General features: G+C 30.7%; 1 protein-coding gene across 2 annotated transcripts; it reads right to left on the reverse strand.

The window, feature by feature from the left end:
- Positions 1–292: 292 nt before the first annotated feature.
- On the reverse strand, positions 293–20738 carry LOC128176339 (arylsulfatase B-like). 2 transcript variants are annotated; one of them, XM_052842591.1, is made up of 18 exons: positions 20596–20738; positions 20312–20423; positions 20075–20126; positions 19571–19674; positions 19234–19340; positions 18841–18902; positions 17798–17899; positions 17576–17639; positions 15835–15932; positions 15477–15613; positions 15044–15102; positions 14660–14783; positions 14321–14469; positions 14161–14233; positions 8321–8325; positions 2205–2328; positions 1904–2052; positions 293–1805 (listed from the first exon to the last, which is right to left on the reverse strand). In XM_052842591.1, the coding sequence occupies exons 1-18, from the start codon at positions 20699–20701 to the stop codon at positions 1633–1635; spliced, it is 1800 nt and encodes a 599-aa protein (XP_052698551.1). In that variant the 5' UTR covers positions 20702–20738; the 3' UTR covers positions 293–1632. The 2 variants fall into 2 exon arrangements, with proteins under 2 accessions (XP_052698551.1, XP_052698550.1); XM_052842590.1 differs by lacking the exons at positions 8321–8325; positions 14161–14233; positions 14321–14469; ... (10 more) ...; positions 20312–20423; positions 20596–20738 and adding exons at positions 2523–2581; positions 4362–4498; positions 4730–4827; ... (6 more) ...; positions 7167–7278; positions 7842–8115 and having other exon boundaries at positions 1516–1805.
- Positions 20739–20941: the final 203 nt, after the last annotated feature.

Raw genomic sequence — 20941 nt, forward strand, 5'->3', positions numbered from 1 at the left:
ATCTAGTTCACACAACACATTCATACTCCATGGCTCTGACTCTTTTAGAAATTATAGAATATGGAACATATTTCATACATAATCGTCTGCACTATGACAACATAACTTATTTTGGTTTTTAAATAGTCAAAACAGTGCAGATTTTTTTTATACTTTAAATATAATGAGTACATTTTTGTCAAATATAACGTCGGGTATTATAAGATGTTTCTTTTTCATTGAACCAGCGAGTTCTCTGCTGTAAACAAACAATATCATTGGAAAACAAAATTTTATTAATAAAAGTTTACAATTACTATTGACAATTCAATCTAACTTTTCTGGAACAATAACGTCTCATTTCCTATAAAAGTGATATGGTGTATTTTCTCTAAAATCACTATGATATTTAATTTCATGTTTCATATCAAATACATCATCAATAATCTATAAGTTACAAAAACTTTACAGTAAAAAGAGCCTTAGGCCTATTTAGATTGAATTTGTTTAACAATCAAAACTGAGAAAACTGAAAATCATCGAAATTAAAAATCAAAGTACTGAAGTACTGACGGGAGTTGATTTTATCGATTGTCATTTATTGTAAAATCAACTTATCTTGCGTGGGAATTAATTTCTAGTCTGTATTTAAATTATGCATTATTATGAATTTTAATTAGACTTTTCAGACAAGAATTTAGAGAAACCCTGTATGAATCGTGTTGTGTAATATTGATGATAGATTTCAAACTATGTATTTGTAATCGAAAATATTCTAAAAATTGTATGGATCCAAGCACTATTGATATTGAACTCCAGTCTCGTTAAACCAGACGCTCAGCTGTCTCCGCTAGTCTCCGACAAGCAAGAGAGCCTCTATGTTTGTCGGAGATTTACGGAGACAGCCGAGCTTCTGGTATATTAAACTTTGGCGTAGGAATACATGAGACTACATAATTATCCAAATTGTTCGTATTATATAACATCTTACTATTTTCAAAGTGTTTATAGATAAGTTTCCTTGAAAAACAATGCATATCGAATTTTTCTATTATATTCAAGAACCAAGACTTGTCAGCGGTGATGATTTGTGCTTAGATCCAAACACTGTTTCACTTTCGTTTTGCCAGAGTGACTGCATAGGAGAGTTGATGAAAATCAACTCCCCAAAATCAAGTGCTTTTATTTTTAAAAGAAAAAATGTGTACATATTACATTTGAAATGTGAGCTAAAGGCATAACCTTTACATGTATATAAAGCTTGAGGGGGTTTGTTTGTTTGCTATTTTTTATGTTTCGTTTTCGGGTTTTTTTTCTTTTGAGTGATAGAGTTTCACACATTGAACATAAAAATATGTTTTTTAAATCGAACGAGTATTGAATTCAGATATCAAACAATTATGATTAAATCACAATTGCTGGTGATTTGATAAACCAAAACACACATTTTTTCAACACCATAGTGATTTATTTGATTAAACAAATGTAATAAGAAATTAAAACGAAACATAAATACATATTGCAATTTATGATTAACAAATTTATGTATATGCCCAATCAAAAAAATTTATTGTCTGTTTAAGCTTTATATTTTTAAAACAATTAAAATTATTCAAAAGAACAACACTAAAGACCTTTTTAGTCTACAACACATTAACACCATCCTGGAGACCAAAATCCTCCGTAACTGGTTGGGGCTGACGATGCCGAATTCTTAGGGAAATTTGCAGGAACAATTTGATTATGATAGTACTCGAGTCGCGACTTCAGTTTTTTAACTATATCTGGGTGCTTCCTGGATAAATCGACATGTTCATTAGGGTCGTCTAAAATAAAAAAAAAAACCCACAGAAATATGTTATAAACCAGATAAAAATTATTATACTCTATAAAGACTGTTTATACGCAACAACAATTCACTTACCCTGCAAGTTAAAGAGCATCATTTTGTCGAAAAAAGGGCGCATGCAGTTTGTCGAAACATCTTCGTTCAGGTCATAGCCTACATGATCTGGCTTGTACCAACCTTGGTGGAGCCCAGGATAACCATCAATCAACTTATAGTCACCTATCCTACTCCAAGAAACAATTTTCTCTTAAAAACTTTGTTTTATGAACTTAATAATCATCAGCAAAATTACCGTCAAAAGCTAAATGTAATTAAAATCTAAATCAGCCTATTCTATTTAAAAGGTTCAGTGCCATACATCCGGAAGCCGGCATACCTTATGGCTGCATGGCCACCAATCTCTGGCCTAAAGTCGTCAATGTTGTAGATAAACTCGTTTCTTTTCGATTCTCGTGCTGTTCGAAGACTATCCCACTGATCAATACCATCTAATTTCGAGTCTTCAAATATATATATATATATATATTTTTCGTATACATTTACATTCCAAATGATTCTAAATATGCGTATTCGTATGCTTACTGACAATATTTGAAATGTTATATTTTGAATACAGATTTAGGCTTTGATACATTGTTGCGAATGACAAATATCAAAACGTGTTTTTTTTTCACCACCTGTACCATGCAATTACCTGCTGTTCCTCCTGCGGCGCTAAGCACAGTTGGCATCCAATCTACTGCATGAATTAATCTAGTAAAGAATAAAATTGTTTTAAAAATTTCCAACGTCTCATGATGGTTCATTAAAATAAAGAAAATAAAAAATTCTATTTCATAAAACCAGTATTTTTTCAGAAAATTCCGTCGATAAAAATGAAATGATTCATTATATCAAACTTCTTGAACTTATACCAAAATTGTAGTTACGAATGTTAAAATTCTACACGAGGCTGTGATGAACCTTTCACTATATTCAATCATGTTCCAAACTTGACATATAAGTGTTTAAACTATGAATTTTATTTTTTTACTAATATAAGCATTTTAGACATTTTCAATTTGTTTGACACAAGTATTAATCGCCATGTATAATGCTAAAATTGCAAAGAACAACACAAGTTCTGATGAAAACAAAACGCCCTCATATTAACATCTTAGGATTGTGAGACTGTGTGCGATATATTTCAATATAACATGGCTTTGATGAAAAAGTAGCGTGTTTCGAATATCACGAGCAGTTTTTAAGATGTTTTGAATTAAGAGGGAAAAAAATGCAAATCAAATAATTTTTAGGGTAAAAAATTAGATACAAGATATTAGACTACACTGCCAAGCATTTCTTAAAACTTTCAGCTTAATAATGTCAAATAGTTTTGTTAAATGCTATGTGAACATATTTTGACTATACATATATACCAGTTAGCATTGCTTTAATCTCTCAGTGAAAATGTCATAATTTTTCCTACATTTGAGGAGTAGTTCGATTTCATTCAACCATATGTCAAGTAGGAGCTTGAACGGTAAAGAGTCATAACTGTCCAATGGAAATGGACGGCTTATTGTGTAGTTCGATAAGGCAGTGTTACTTATATTACGATTATAACTGACTACATAAATATATTGGATTGATCAATCCCATAGACGGCGAGTCGAAGTATTGATCAAAGACTTATATGATGCATTTAATATTTATTTACTTTCTAGTTGAATAAGTGACGTATATATACATGTACTTTGTGGACTACTTACATTAGTAGTGAGAAATAATGAGGCGAGGTCGAGCCGTCTATGAGATTGATTAACTCGATTTATTTCTGTAGTTAGTCAGTAAAAAGCCCTATAAATGTTTGTTTTCCCGAAGATCAAATGAGACAGTTATTCACAAAATCGTTGATCTACGCAAGTTCATGTAAAAATGGTCCTACATCTCGTTTACTTTTTCAAAGTCAAATTCTTCAGAATTCTCATTCTCACTTAAAAATCTTCACTGCCCCTTAGTTTGCTTCATATGTTTGGTAGTGATTTAATTTGATCTCTTTTCTATGCAGAGGTTTGAGCAAATCTCGACGTCATTTTAGTTACTCCAAACACAACGAGACATCAAATTCAAAGGTCAACCACTCTTATCTAAAATTATTTTCTAAGGCAACTACTCCGAAGATTTTAAGAAATGAAGAACGCAGTCTTTGTATTACTAGAAATTATATTGAGATTTCGAGATAAGTACATAAGCGTCGGCCATGTTGCCGAATATTATTTCTTCCTAGATGAGCATAGAGATATATTCAGCAGTCAAGTGTCATTTTTAAACCAATGAAAGTGACATTTCAGTCCGAACTTTTAATTTCAGTCATGCAGCTATTAAATGACCATTATTGCCTTTCTGTGATACATGGCCAGTTACTTTATAAATATAATTTGGTAGCTATTTAATCATTTTTTAATTAAATAAATGTGAACTTCATTATTTTAATATTTTGTGCAAACATCGTGCATAATGTATTGGTTTACCCTAGAGCCTAATTACCTACCCTGAATATTCATAGTTAAACTTTTGTATTCCTGCCCCGGTCACAAAAGCAGTAGCTCTAGTTCCTCCCTCAAACAAGGTGGCCTTTCCACCCCTCAAAGGGTAGTTATTTCCAGCAAACTTAACAGCACCACCATTCTATAAATACCCGGAACATTTACACTGATATTATTATTATCAAATCAAAGAATTGAAAGCATTATAGATTCATTTACATTTGTTACCATTTTTTCAGTAAGGATGCACAGTGGAAGATAGCAACACAAAAGGAAATGACTAACACTACAGATAAGATTCAATTAATACCCCCTTTAACAGCTATAAGTTTTTTTCATTGATATTGGTGAATTTATTATGTGGACTACTTACATCAGTAGTAAAAATAATAAGAGTATCATTAAAAATTCCTTTGGTCTTTAGAGCTTTTGTAATGTTGCCGATAGCTTCATCCATTGCAGTTACCATACCTGATGATGAAAAACACGGTCAAAATATGGTAATGTCAAGAAAAGTAAAATATTGTGCAGTATTTAAATTCATTTTTCTTGTTTCATTATTTGTAGAAGAATAGCGTGTTACATTATGAAGACATGTTCACAACCTCGTAATAGTATCAATAAAATTGTTTGAATGAAATTTCAATGAGGTTTTTGTCAAATGCTCACATCAGATAAAAATACGTTATTTGATAAACAATGGTTGATTATGGTTAAAAATAATTAGATTCATATGTTTTCATTTTAATAGGCGTTTTATTTTGCTGATCCGCTCAAAAACAAATTTTCCAAAAAAAAAAGGAAACAACGGCAGAAGTAGTTACCCATGTAAGTCCGGCGGCTTTTGGTATGTACATTGGTGTACATGTCAGTATACCTATTAGGGACCTATGGAATGCATGAATAAAAATAATATTGATTTTAAAAGTTGGAAAAGTACATTAAGTAGATTTAATTATGGATTAAAAAGTATTAGTACGGTTCAATCAAACTTACGTGATGTGCAATTACGTTTAAGCTCATTCGACTCATTTGGACGATTAAAGACTCACCTGAAGGGGTGCGTGTACAGATTGGAAAGGTAAGTACATGTATATCGGTTTGGATGCATCATGCTCCTTAATAATTGACTCTGCTCTCCGGGAATACAAAAACTGGTTGGCAAATAAAGTTAAAGAAATTCATTTCCAATGAATTAATGTTTATTTATCACTGAGGCAAATAAAAGGATTTGCAGAAGTTATTTTTCATGACCAGATAAAAAGCTCTATATTTATACAACCAAGAGTGTTTAATTTCGTTTATTTTCTCAGGTATGAATTACTATTTCATCATACTGATTGTTTTTATCATATCCTGAATATTTGTTTTTCCTTGATCTGAGGATATGCATAAAAATTTATCAGTCCCATTGAAATGCGAATCAACCCGATAATACTAACTAAATATATTATAACGCTTTTGTTGATTTAAAAAGCCCAACAGTCTTTTTCTTAAACTATTTCTATTATCTATTGACAGTTTTCTTAAACGAAGAGTAAATAAAATACTTACTGTGGAGTATTCACCTGTTGCGTTTACAGGTACTTTATTGTCTCTGAAGTCTTTACCTCCAGCTGTTAATGAAAGAAGATTTTTTGAAACCTTTACATGAATTAAAACTTAAGTTATTTCTTTGCTTATGAGCTATTGTCCGTTCACAACGTACATGGTTTAGTTTAATTTGTTCAAAATTAAATTATGTTTTTATTTTGAATCCACATGATGTTCATTACCGACACTGAGAGTATAGTAGTCTTCTTGGCCATTGTAAAATCCAAAGAATGTGTCAAATCCTCGATATGTAGGGGTACACTCCCATTTACAAAATCCCAAATGCCACCTTCAAACAAACGTTTTCAATCTATGCAGTAATTTGCTTCATTTTATTGATATTCTTTTCACTAAAAATATTAAATCACTTGTGGTGATATGAAATGTATACATGTAACTTGTGAATTAGTAATTAATAATAAGTGTACATTTACGGAATCTTATTGAAGACGTCCATTTTTTAAGTTTAGGTATAAGCACAATTTTGTTAATCATTTTAGTTCGCAAAATGGTAAATTACATGTAAATAACTACTTACTTTCCAATTGCATGAGTAGCATAACCAAGTTCCTTCAACTTCTGAGGTAAAAATGTATAGTTTAGAGGGGCACAAGTGGCTTGTTGTGGATTAATCGCAAGATGCTGAAAAGTCGTTCGAATTAGTTCTTATTAAGATACATGAGTAAAATTGCTAAAGAAAATACATCATGATACTATTTCCAAATGTATTACGTTTTTAAAATTTATAAGTAAATAATTTAAACCATGATATGAATTAAGCTAAGGTATCTTTTAAAATGATATCTTTTTTTCCTGGCAGAGCAAAGAACAATAGAATATGCTATTGTGAATATTATTTTGAATTCCGCTATTTGAAATCGATTCTTTAAAAGTAAATTTGGTACAATACATTTTTCTTTACGTTTTTCTCTTAGTTACATTTAATATATTAACTCTTGTTTATACATGATGGTGTTACATTTGACAATTTATACCTGTAATCCAGATTTAAAGGCATAATGACCTGTCATGAATGAATTCCTTGATCTAAAATGCACAGAAACGTAAATAGATCCATAAATCCGTAGCGTTGAAGATATAAAATCATGATGAAATCTCCTCTTAAAATTCTATCTTTCGGATAAAAAGACTTACCCGGGCTATATTGTTGATGATTGTTGATTATTGGTACTAATTAATGAAGCATTAAAACTCACGGTGTGCAGACTGGCATTACGTAGGATGAATTCAGGATCATCCCACTGCGCGCCAATTTATCGATGTTTGGGGTGAGGACATCGGGGTTCCGAAATCCGACATCGTTCCAACCTTAAGAAAAACGTTTATATAATTTGCAATAAATTTAATTGTTATTCTGAATTTAAATAGTATTTTACATTTCCTGTATTTCCAAACAACATTATTTCTTTCCCTTAACCACACAAAAACTGATTTTAATCAACTTTCACACATCCAAGGCAAACTTTTTTATTATTATAAATTTGTTTCAAATTAAGTGGAGCACTATGTTCCTCTGTGTTCATGCGACCGCAGGGACATCGAAAACAATTTTGCTTTTTATATGATTAAATTACGTTTATGATACAATATTTATATGCTGCAATAAGTTTACAATTATCTTACGTTGTTAGACTAAATAACGATAAAAGGATATAAGCGACAACAACGGGTACTTGTCTTTACAGGGTTTATTTTAAATCAGAAGAAAGTCAACATTGATGAGAATGAATTTAAAAAAAACTTAATGAAGTTAAACAAATAAACAGTGCAAAAATTAGCAAGCATTGAAATATTTCAAAGAAATCTTACATGAAGAGGGTTAAAGGAGAGAACATGAATTTTTGGCAATAATGGGCAAAAAATATACTTACCAAGATCGTCTGCTACGATGAAAAGAATATGTGGTGGTTTGGCTGAGACACACAAAAGAAAATGGACGAAGATGCTACAGGTGATAAATGAGGCAAATGTCTCCATTGTTGTACATGAATTAATAAATCTGGTATCGAAATACCGACATTTTAAGTTAATTTCAAGTCATGTGAATTAACCAAGGGGGTCAAAACATAGAACACATTAAAGATCTCATGAATGTTTGAACGTTCAAAAACTGGGTCTGTTTGGCGTGGTGTTAATAAATAAATAAACAAACTGTGCATCAGGTATTTTGATAAATGATTTTTTATCAAGTGTCCATAAGACTAGAGTACTCGCTATAAATTGATAGTTTGTTATCTGCTTAAATCTATAATAGTATTTAGTGTACAAAGGTCGTGTCTTTATCTACCTGTTAAAGAAGATACCTTTATTTGGTTTAAGAAAATGATCATGTGTTTTTTTATCAATAAACCCACACTCATGATGTATAGTGATATTAAGATATTTAAAGGTATGACAGTTGAATAGGATGGACATTAATATTTATTTTCACACTAAGGTAGTGTTATGCATTTTTCAAACGCTTGTTCATTGCAAAATATATCCAAATTGATTTAAAGCAAATGAACATGTTAAACCGTACGTTGAGCGAAAACCTAAACCTATTTGTCAATTAAATTGTATTGATGAATAAATTTTCCAGTTTCACATGGATAAAAAACAAACAACAAAAAAACATCACAGTAAGGAACCTAAAAACTTACGAAGGTTAAGAAACAATATCAAAATATGAACTTTATTACTTCAAAAGAGATTTGAAGCAGTATATGTAATTTTTTATTAATGACTTTAAAATAAAAAAAAATGTTCATCCAGCTACATCATTCAGTAGAAAAAAACGCAGTTTGATAATTCATAAAAACTGCTAAAGATGCATTAGTTAGCTTTTGAATTTTACGATTTATTTAAGTTATTTTATTTATAATCACTTTTACATCGTTGATTGTTGTATTTACTACTTATTTTCGTGTTTTCATTGATCAAATGTCTTTAAAAGCTAGTGTTTAGCCGGAAATTTTGACGAATGTCGAATTTTCTCGATCTTTATTAATCGCAAATAACTGAATACGCAAAAAATATATCCTGTATCATTTTATGTAAGAAAATTTTAAAATTGCAAAAAAAATTCTACATGCATTAAGAGAACAAAAACAAATCAATAATGCATTACATTACAAATTTGTTCCAAAATTACAAATTTAGGAACACATGCTGCACGAGTCTATCGAGGATGCATCAAACAAAAAATGTTTTCTCTGTTGATATGAATTACCCACCATCTGGTTCACGCTGTTTAAAGATTTCTTTTGACAGAATTGTTATGCAGAAAATAAGATTTCAAATTACACAAATTAGATAATTATAAAGGTCAAACTTTCAAAATATTTAGTTTAATACTAAATTTGCATTGTTGTTAAAGCTGTAAAAATTTATATTTACTTGTTGCGAAAATCACCATCAGGTAATATATTCACAACAGGCTTTGGAGATGTGTCGAAAGGGTCGTCATTGTTCACTCACTCGCATTAGAACAGTGTCCACTCTAACAAAAATCCCCATGGAATAGAAACGGCTACTCAAAGGTTACACGAGCCCGTAATAATTCAGCACCCGAAAACTCTCCTTCCACGGGACGGAAAATTATAAAAAGCAAAAACAAGACTAAAGACCCTGATAAAATAATTATATATAATAAAGTGAAACATACTTCCACCCGAAAACTAACCAAACGCATTGCTTTTAAACTTAAATAAAAATGTGTTTTAAATACATGTATCTGGTGTTTTCTGAAACCAGGCCCCTGGAAGCAATAGATGGACTGACGACCATGTCTATCCGCTAAGATGTTATCCCGTAGTACCCTTTTCCGTCCCCATTCAAAGTGTAAAGGAGGGGCTTCCCGTAGAAGAAATGTCTTGAATAACCGGAATTATTCAAACAAAGGGCTTTCCACGGGTTTTATATAAAAATAATCGGAATGCTGTACCATGGGAATTATTAGGCAAAGTAACAACTAATTTCAGTTTTTACAATGTACTTTTTTATTCATTGATGATTGATTTAATGAGTCAAATGAATATAAACAAAGAACTGAATTAAAAAATGTTTACCGCGTGGTAAAACACAATGCTTTTTGTAGCAATGCTATTTACAAACATAACCTTATTAAGAATAAAAGAAAGCATATGATTTTTTTTAAAAAATAAATACTGTACAGTATAATTTTATACACTTACGAATATAAAACCAATTTACTTTGCGAAAGGTATGTATATTTATTATTCATCAGACCGATATCATGTAATATGTTCTTGCTCATTCTCCCGTTGCATTATAATGTATTAGATCATGTTCCACGCAAGCGGGGGAATAAACACTTCATATTTTTATATGATACAATGTCCTCTGTACAAGTGGCCTTAATTTTTATTTATTTATCATTTATTTTTTACGAAGCTTTTAATTTTAATTTTATTTAAAACCAGGGAGTGAGTGTATTTTGCGTCGTTTCTTTTTTTTTGTTACTTGGGTCTCACTTTCACTTTTATCACTATGCCAAATAAGCAATTCATTGTGTAATTGGTAATGTATGTTGTTTGAAAACGCTAGCATTTATTTACATATTTTAAAACAGAGTTTTAATAGATCCGCCAAAGCTGTCCAGCACCTTACTCACATTTTTGATACGTTAAATTGGGTGTAGTTGCATTAATTGGTCTGTTGGGAGCATTCATTTGCTGACAGTCACTTTTAAACATTTCAAACAAAATATTATGTCTATTTCTAAATGTCTTGCTTAATGAATTGGCGTTTGTTGAATATTGCATTTTTTAAGACATTGTATACTCTTTGTTAATGAACCTACGATTGTGATTTTCGAATGATTACAGATCAGGCAAGACAAAAAGAGTACTGTACAAAGATTGGTCTATACATGTAATTATCTGTTTTAAAGAACTATACTTTTGGTAAGAGTTTTCTCTTTTTTCATGAAATCGATTCTGATTGGCTGATGGCGATCACAAGAAAACCATCTTTATCGTTTATGAAATTGATGTTTATATATTGTAAACCACCTTTATTCGCGTGCGAGAGTTTTTTGCGAGGTTCGCAAGGACATTGTCGTTCCAGAATATTTCTCACGCGAACCATTCGTTATCGTATAGTTGTTAAAACAAGACTGGTCTGGAGAAAGCTTGGTCGCGAACATTAGTCGTAGTGAACCACTATATCGGAAGTAAATCGCGAAATAAAGACTTGCGAATAAAAGTTGATTAACAGTATTAATCCAAACCTTCTTCGGAGAAAAAATATGCCAACTGAAGTAACACTGAAAGAAAGTAATCGATCGAGTAAAAGGATTTATATATTGACATCCTTTCAGGAAAATTACAAAAGTGATTGTCAGCACTATAAATGTTTACATATCATTCTATATTTTAGAATATCATAACATCAGATTTAGTTTAAATGGTTTAGCTTTAAAACTGGGCCATTGTAGTTTGCTCGTAAATAAATGCAATTCATATACCGGAATGCTATTATTTTCAAAACATATTCATCAAAGTCTTGCAAATATTAAACAAATAGAAAGAAACCATTTTAAATCGAGCTGCTCTAATGGAGGTTTGAAGAGGTTTTAGACGTAATTAAAAAAAAAAAGACAATAGTCAAATCTAATACTTTAAAAACAAATATTAAATTTTACAATATGTCTTGCACCATAGTATGATATCCTTATTTATTTATTTTTTTCAAAAACATGAACTATAATGCTTTTCCGTTACACGTCTTGAAAGTCAAACGGACTAGAATCTTTTATTTAATAGGCTAGTACTAACATTCAGAGAAATGTTAAATGGCTGTAAAAACGATAACCACGGGCCGTCAGAAAGAGACTAAGGCAGAATGGCTTGAATATATTCTTTTTAAAGCAGGAAGGGGGGGGGGGGTCATAGGAAAATTACATGTATGTTGATTCAAACTTTTTAAGAAGCATTATTCGTAACAGAGCAATGTGCCCATATTATCTGTATTAATCCTTAGTACTCTAACACAAATATTTGTAAAAGTATACATAAATCAATATTTGTTCATAATTTTATAACGTATTTTGTTTGCAAATATTAACAAAACTTTTTAAAAAACCAAACCATTTATGATATTTAATCATTTAACCACTTTAAACAAGAAAAAAAGATTTTAGAGGAGGAATTCGAATTTAAAAAAGTTGTAGCGTTCCTTTTTAAGTGGAGTGTAATATAATATGTCTTCTTAACTTGTCATAGATTTTTCATTGAATATAGATAAAAATAATTATATGTTTGCTTTAATAAAACGACACAATCTCATTTCGTTTAAAAGTGAAAAGGCATTATTTTGTCTAATCATCATGAACTACACTTTTTCCTTATCGTGTTTCACTTTAAAGGGCATGGTCACGATTTGGTAAAAAAATTATTTTTTGATTTTGATGTTTACAATGCCTCAGAAAGTCATTTTTAATTGGCAACCAAAATATGAGCGTCATTTGATGAGTTATAAGCGAGTTAAAGAGCTTACAATTATTCGCTATGTAAACAAAGCGTTTGTTTACATTTCGAATGTTGAGGTGAAAATTCCAGTTTAAGACCTAAAATAAATGTGTTAATCGTTAGGAACCGTTTATTTATGCTTTAAATGAATAATAAGATAGACGAACCAGCTTTAAACAGATTTTTTACTGGTTTATTGAACCTATGTAAACAAAAACAGGTCACGAGACTTGTTTACATGACGAAGAATTGTGAGCCATGTATCTTGCTTAAAACTCAACGACTGGCACCCAAATTTCATTTAATTATTAGAAATGCATTCCGAAAGCATAAAAACAGAAAAATAAAATTTGATCAAAATCGTGACCATGCCCCTTTAAATAAATCAATCAGAAGTTTGGATTTAATACATCTGAAATGTCAAATTACAAGTTAGACCCTTATTTACATTTGATTAACAATCAGAATAAACTCAACAGATTTTTTTTTATCTTGACCTTTACAAATGGACGGAAATGGTTTTTTTTCTATTAATAGCATTTGTAGGTCAAACGATATTCTTAGGATATCTTTCGTAATTGTAAAAACATGCAACGCAATAATGGAAAATCTAAAGTATAAAACATTGCCTTCTTTAATCAATCGCAACATTGAATTAAGGGATTTAATGTTCAGAGAAAAGTGGATACCAACAAACTCAAATAGCAAATGCCTTTATTGGAGATAAAATGTTAACATAGTATACATGTATTAGAAATGAGTTCCAAACTGGAACCCCATATTTTGTACAGTTTTTTATTTACTGATACAATTTTTTAAAATGATGTTATTTGAGATCAAATAGTACTTTAAAAATTCAGGACTGCCAGTGACTTAAGGTAAAACTCTTAAAATTATCTGATGAAAGTTGGAAAACCGGACTGATTTCAACTTAATAGACTTAAATTTCATCAATTGTAAGAAAAAATATACATGTCATCACACTTTTTGAGATGTCAGATAAACGTAAACTTAAGCATATTTTAGCATCAGAAAAACGTATTTTTTTGTTAAAAGTAAAATTTTTTAGGCAGAAATTTGTTTATCTTGTTTAATTTTATTGTCAACTTTATCAGAAAACAAAATCTACAAACATGTTTTAAAATTAATTGTTGGGATAAGAAAAACTATAGCATTTAGACATACAACTGAGAAAAAAGTCAGAAAAAGAGTTTTCCCTTTAGCATAGATAAAATGTGTAAAAAATTGGAAATTTAGAATAAAATCAAGCTGCGAAAATATTTGAACTTAACAGTAATTCTAGTTACTTCCATGTGATTCTATTCACATAAAATATATTAAACTATCTTGCACAAATTTTAAAGAATTCAAAGTTTTACAAAAAAGTATGACATCACAAAACACTGGATCTACTTTTAATTAAAAGCACCAAACAAGTTTATCAAACAAAGTGCTTTACATGCATTCGAATGTACTAAGATAAAGTAATATTAATTAACAGTGTAAACTATTTTATGATAACCAAGATGAGACTAATCAAGTGAATATTCTGTGATGTAAAGTTTAGATGAAATATATAAAATAAGAAATTCATAGACTTATTCAGACTACATCACATTAACACCAGCCTGGTGTCCAAAATCCTCCGTAATTGGTAGGTGCTGACGATGCCGAATTCTTGGGAAAATTTGCAGGAATAATTTGTTTGTGATAGTACTCGAGTCTCGACTTCAGTTTTTTAACTATATCTGGGTGCTTCTTGGATAAATCGACATGTTCGTTAGGATCGTCTAAAATAAGAACAAATATAATTATGTGATATAACAAATCTTGATCCGCTTCGTAAAGATTTTTACATGCACCAACAATTTACTTACCTTTAAGATTAAAAAGCATCATTTTGTTGAAAAAAGGACGTGTGTCGTTTAAAGATACATCTTCATACAAGTCAGACACGACCTGGTCTGGCTTGTACCAGTCTTGGTAGGCCCCAGGATAACCATCGATCAACTTATAGTCACCCATCCTACATCAAGATACACTTATATCAAAAAAGAAATATTAATTTCATATAACCGACTCAAATATTCAGCAAGATTTCTTCGGAAAAGCGAGTGAAATTTCCAAAAACTTACGTACAAAACAATTCATAAAAATTAAAACAGTGAATTTTATTAAAAAATCGTTTATTGTCACACAAGCTGAAACGAGCATACCTAATGGCAGCATGACCACAGATCTCCGGCCTTAAATCGTCGATGTTGTAGATAAACTCGGTTCGTTTTGATTCCCCTGCTGTTCGTAGACTATCCCACTGATCGATGCCATCCAATGTCGGGTCTAATATATATATATATATATATATATATATATATATATATATATATATATATATATATATATATATATATATATATATATATATGTAATTCAAAGATAACCAAGTAAACGTTTACTTTATGCAGCATTCTGCATTCACAAATAACATTAAAAACCAATACAACACAAACTTTATGCTTTGAATATAAAATTGAGGGTTTTGATTAATTTTTTCAAATGCCGGAAACATGGACATTTTAGCACGTGTTACATAGTATTACCTGGCGTTCCTCCTGCGGCGCTTAGCACTGTTGGCATCCAATCTACTGCATGAATCATTCTATAAATCAATATTATTTTTTTTTTAAACTAAAGTTCCATCATTAGAAAAAAAAATAAAGTAACAGCAAAATTATTATAAGTAGACTTGAAAAAAATTCAATGGCAAAAAAAAGATAGAAGAAATAATCAAAATGGTTCATGTCATCAAACTTCTCGAATTTATATCGAAACTTACAAGAAACCTAAATGTTTGGTCAGTGATCAGATCCTTTTGATTATTTTTTTTATTACAGCCGAGTTGTGATTTATGCCTATTGATTTTTAAAGACTTTATGTGTAAAAAAAAAAAAACATATATTTTTTATTTACATTTATTGATACCATGTTCAAATATTTTATTGATGAATCCTAGAGTAAAATAAAATGACCTACCCTGGATAAACATAGTTTGACTTTTGAATCCCTGCCCCGGAAACAAAAGCAGTTGCTCTAGTTCCTCCTTCAAACACAGTGGTCTTTCCACCCCTTAAAGGGTAATTATTCCCAGCGTATGTAATCCAACCTCCATTCTAAAAATACCAGAAGATTCATTTACTTTAATTGCTTGTTTTCGGTAAGGATGATGAAGATGAAAACAAGCCAACAGCTATATGTTCTCTGAAACTGTAGGTATTGACAAACGTCTTATAACACTACAGATACGGTAAATCTATTGCTTTTTTAACAATTTTTAACTACATGTATTTATTCAGATTTATGGTGAAGTATATCTCCTTTCCAGAGAACTCACATCGGCAGTAAATACTATGAGAGTGTCGTTGAACATTCCCTTTGTCTTTAGAGCTTTTGTAATGTTGCCGATAGCTTCATCCATTGCAGTTACCATTCCTGATGATGGAAGACAAGGTAAAAAAATATGTATAATGTATAATGATATTTTTTCTTGTTAAATCAAGCTATGCAACTTTGTGTCAAGCTCCGAAGGTTCAAGTGAGCTTTTCTGATCACCTGTTGTCCGTCGTCCGTCCGTCCGTCCGTCTGTAAACTTTTCACATTTTTTACTTCTTCTCTAGAACCACTGAGCCAAATTTAACCAAACTTGGTACAAAGCATCCTTATGGAAAGGGGATTCTAAATTGTAAAAATAAAGGGCACAACCCTTTTTAAAAAGGAGATAATTGCAAAACTGCGAAAATTGGGTGGGTGTCTTAAAAAATCTTCTTCTTAAGAACCACTGCGCCAGATATGCCAATATTTACAACGAAGCTTGTATATATAGTGAAGATTCTAAATTGTAAAAATCGCGATCCCCGGGTCAATACTGGGGTCCCAAGAGGGGTTGTAAGTTGATTAAAAAAGACAAATTTAACATAGAAATATATGGGGGGAAATGTTTTTAAAAATGTATTCTCAAGGACTACAGTGCTAAAATTAGTTAGATTACTATAATAGTACCCTAAGATAGTGAAGATTCTAAATTGTGAAAACCGTGATCCCCGGACTAATACTACGTACGGCTCCAAAATATGTTTTAAGTTTAACATAGACTTATATAATGGAAAAATGTTTTAAACTCTTCTTTTTAAGAATTACAATGCTACAGTTTGTGAGATTACTGTGCAATCATTCTAAGATAGTGCAGATTCTAAATTGTTTAAATCATTTTTTATTAAAAGAAGTATTAAAAAAAAGAAAAAAGAAATTTCCAGGATAAGTTTATCATAGTTAAATCATCTGTGAATGTTTATCGACTATTTTTTTTGGTTTTTTTTGGAATTTCGATCCCGACATCAATTACTCACATATCGGGATCCAAGTGATCTGGATTAAAGATCATAAATTCAAACAACTTCAAAAAGGTGTGGATGTTAGTCTTCACGAAGTTTTGATTCACAAACACACAGTTAGGAAAGATAAAGGAACAAAAGATAAAAAATGGTTATGGAAAAAAGTAGGAATCATTGATAGACTTTATCAACTATATATATAGACTTTCCATGTTTTTTGAGTTTAGTCTATAAGACAGATGATCGATGAGAATGCAAAATCTAACATGCCTAATGTCCCCATCACACCTGCAATATTTTTATTTGATGAATCGATAAAGAAGCTTTTAATGATTGAAATACAAAACATATCATCTTTTAATTATTTAACGAATATATTTCAATTTTTTCAGTGAAATTGGATTTTTTTTAACGCAAAAGGGTATTTTAGAGCTTAAAATTCAGTCTCATTTGATGTGTAAAATAACTTTGAATAAAAACATGCCAAAGATAAAATTTTCTTCTTTTTATGTATTGTTTAATATATGGCAAAATCTTGAAATATATGAGTTTTACAATATTTATTCAGGGTTCACTTCATAATAAACCCTTTTGAAATAAAATGATACATGGACTATTGTTCAGGTGAGCGATTTGTGGCCCATGGGCCTCTTATTTTTTATTTCGATAGACATTTGATTTTGTGAACCCGTTCAATAACGATGTTTACATAATAAACATACGTAGACCCATATTCATAGTTACCTAGGTAGGTCCGGCGGGATTCTGTATGTACCTTAGAGTACATGTCGCTATACTTCTGAGGGACCTGCAAAAGGCATTCAATTCAGTTAAATAAAGTTAATTTCGAAACTCTGAAAAGTACAGTGATGGATTACAATAGATAAGTAAAGTTCAATCAATCGTTTATGTGATGTGCATGTACTTTTACGCACTGTCGACTCACCTGGACGATTCAAGACTAACCTGAAGGGGTTCGTGTACTGATTGGAAAGGTAAATACATGTACATAGGTTTAGATGCATCGTGGTCTTTAATTATGGACTCTGCTCGCCTGGCATACAAAATCTGTTTGGCGAAATAAGTGCAAAACTTTAAATGAAAGAAAGTTTATGTTTCCCGGATAACTAACGGAAAGGCGAAAGGGAATTTAACAATTTAAAACACTTCTCTTCCTTTAATAGTGGTTTTATGTCTGTACGATTATTTTCTCTGAATCAGATGTAAAGAATATTTTCATAATGTTCGATACTTGCTATTTTTTTTTACTTAAGGATGAAATACATATATGTCGCGGCTCTTGAGTTACGTACATTTACGTACATTTATGAACCTAAAGCTATCAACAGCCTCGTAAATTTAAGTTTTCATCTGGTTTATGAAATAAAATCCAGACTGAAGAAAATTATTTAAAACAATTTAATTATCTTTTTTCTCATATGATCATTCAAAAATTGTTAATATTGATATAGACATAGAAAGGAACCTTCTTCAGGTGCAAGTCCAGTAGAAAAAAATTAATGGAACATTTCATTGAACTTTGATTCTAACATTACGTACATTTTTATTATTTTTGTACCAATCGATGTGCCTGCTACTTTTACAATTTCTACGGACATTGATTTAAGTTGGTATGGGACATTTCCATGTTTGGACGTACGTTCTATCGAAATTAACAATTAAGTATACTCTTTCCCAATTTGGTTACATAGCAGCTTAGCATAATAGGTTAGTGCGTTACCTGCTGATTTGTAGGTCTTAAGTTCAAATCCCGCTTGGATTTTTATAATTTTTTACCTATCGATGAAAATTTAAAACATATTTTAGCCCAAATATTGTAAACTTTGAAACTTCTAAACCGGTAAAAGTATTAAGATAATCAAATAACCGAACAGGATTAAAAACAAAATGAATGGGTTTAAGATTGAAGCTAATCAAGTCTGCTGCTTCTTGTATAATTTACTTTTACCTACACTGATTTTCCCTGATGAAATACGAAGTTTACTTACCGTGGAGTATTCACCTGTTGCGTTAACAGGTGTTCTATTGTCTCTGAAGTCTTTACCTCCAGCTGTTAACGAAAATTAACTCCTTTGGAAACTTGTAGACACTTTTGAGTGAACGTTCTTTCTAAATAGCTTGTAAACTTTTGAAATTTTTTCAATATATAGGATCATATCTAATTTTTGGAAAACAAAAATGATATAGTTGTAAATTGGTTTGATGACGCATGATACTCAGTACCGATACTGAGAGAATAGTAATCCACCGTTTATGTTTATCTTTTTTGTATCATGATCTTTTTAAAAGTACCCAGAACATATGATAATATGGTTTAATATCTTTAGAATGATATAGTGTTATTAATTAAATACATGTACCATAATTATTATGGTTATTACCGATACTGAGATTGTAGTAGTCCTCTGCGCCATTGTAATATCCGTAGAATGTGTCAAATCCTCGATACGTAGGGGTACACTCCCACTTACAAAATCCCAAATGCCACCTTAGAAGCAAACGTTTCATAAATATATATTTGTACGTTATATCTGACTAATAATTATTTCATTGACGAGAATGAGTTATTCGTGGTAATGCAAAATGCAAAGGTTAAAACAAACTGCACCTTAACTATAAGTAGATTCAATCCGTGGATGGTTTTGTTATCAATTGTGAATGTAAATGTTCTAAACCATATATCATTGGCAGAACGCAATCTAGTAGATTGTTACTTACTTTCCAATCGCATGAGTTGCGTACCCAAGTTCCTTCAACTTCTTTGGTAAAAATGTATTGTTAAGAGGGGCACAAGTGGCTTGTTGTGGTAAGATCACAATATGCTGCAATATAATTCATTGTCATTATTTTTGATATATTATTTATTCTAACCGTGAAATTGCTAAAAAAAAATAACAATTTTTGTTTCAATTATATACCCTATAGGAATTGGGTTTAATGATGTTTTTTTAATGAAATTGAGGAGCGAATAATTTAAATTATATATAAAGTCGTAGTACATTTGAAAATAATGTTTGTGTATTTGCAAAACAAAACACAAATGATAATGTACATGCTTTATTTTAAAATCGTATATTTAAAATCGATTTTTTAAAAATTAAATTATGTAGTTGGTATACCATTTCTCTGATAATAATGTGTATTTCAATTTTTCTTCTACAATTTACAGTAATAACATTAACTCTGATTAATACATGATAGTTGTTAAAAATGTATGTATACCTGTAATCCTGATTTAAAGGCATATTGACCGGTCATAAATGAATTTCTTGATCTAAAAAGCAAAAAAAAAAGTTATAAAACCAATATCTCTCTTAAGCTATAACTGGTTTAAAATGAATATGAAGATGAATGCTTAGGTAGGGTTACGATTTTGATAAATTACAGGTATTTGAATGATTTGAACAGGACTAAATGCAAAAAGAATGTATTTTTTTTAATTTATTTATTAAAACTCACGGTGTGCAGACTGGCATTACGTAAGATGAATTCAGGATCATCCCACTGCGAGCCAATTTATCGATATTTGGGGTGAGGACACTAGGGTTGCGAAATCCAACATCGTTCCAACCTGGAAGAAAACATTCATTTACTTTGCAATAAACTAAATTGTGATTTTTGTGTTGACAATTTTACACGCTTAGCTTTCTGTATGCTCTTCAATGTTATTCATATATTATACATCTAGGTGCATTACTAGAATCTGATATGATGCTTAATTAGTAATTAGAAAATCTACGTACCATAGTCGTCTGCCACGATGAAAAGAATATGTGGCGGTTTGGCCGAGACATACGGAAGAAAATGAATGAAGATGCAAAAGACGAATACTGAGACTGATGTCTCCATTGTTGATAATGTATTAATATATTTTGTCTCGGAATACTTATATATTGGCGTAAGTCATGTGAATAGCCAAAGGGGTCAAAAAATGGGACACTGATTATTAAAAATGTCTTGAGTATGTACATACGTTCAATAACTGGGTCTGTTTGACGCAGTGAAGATAAAAAAAATAAACTGCGCATCGGGTATTTCGATGAATGATTTTTTTATGAAGTTTCTAGAGAAATTAGAATACTCATGCAA

This window comes from Crassostrea angulata, chromosome 3 (genome assembly GCF_025612915.1).
Source record: "Crassostrea angulata isolate pt1a10 chromosome 3, ASM2561291v2, whole genome shotgun sequence".
NCBI lineage: Eukaryota > Metazoa > Mollusca > Bivalvia > Ostreida > Ostreidae > Magallana > Magallana angulata.

Coding starts and splice junctions, on each gene's coding strand:
- LOC128176339 (XM_052842591.1), bottom strand. CDS start 20,701: ATGGAGACATCAGTCTCAGTATTCGTCTTTTGCATCTTCATTCATTTT. Junction 17,900..18,840: donor CAACAGGTGAATACTCCACG/GTAAGTAAACTT, acceptor TTCGCCAAACAG/ATTTTGTATGCCAGGCGAGC. Junction 15,614..15,834: donor TCATAGTATTTACTGCCGAT/GTGAGTTCTCTG, acceptor TGGTATTTTTAG/AATGGAGGTTGGATTACATA.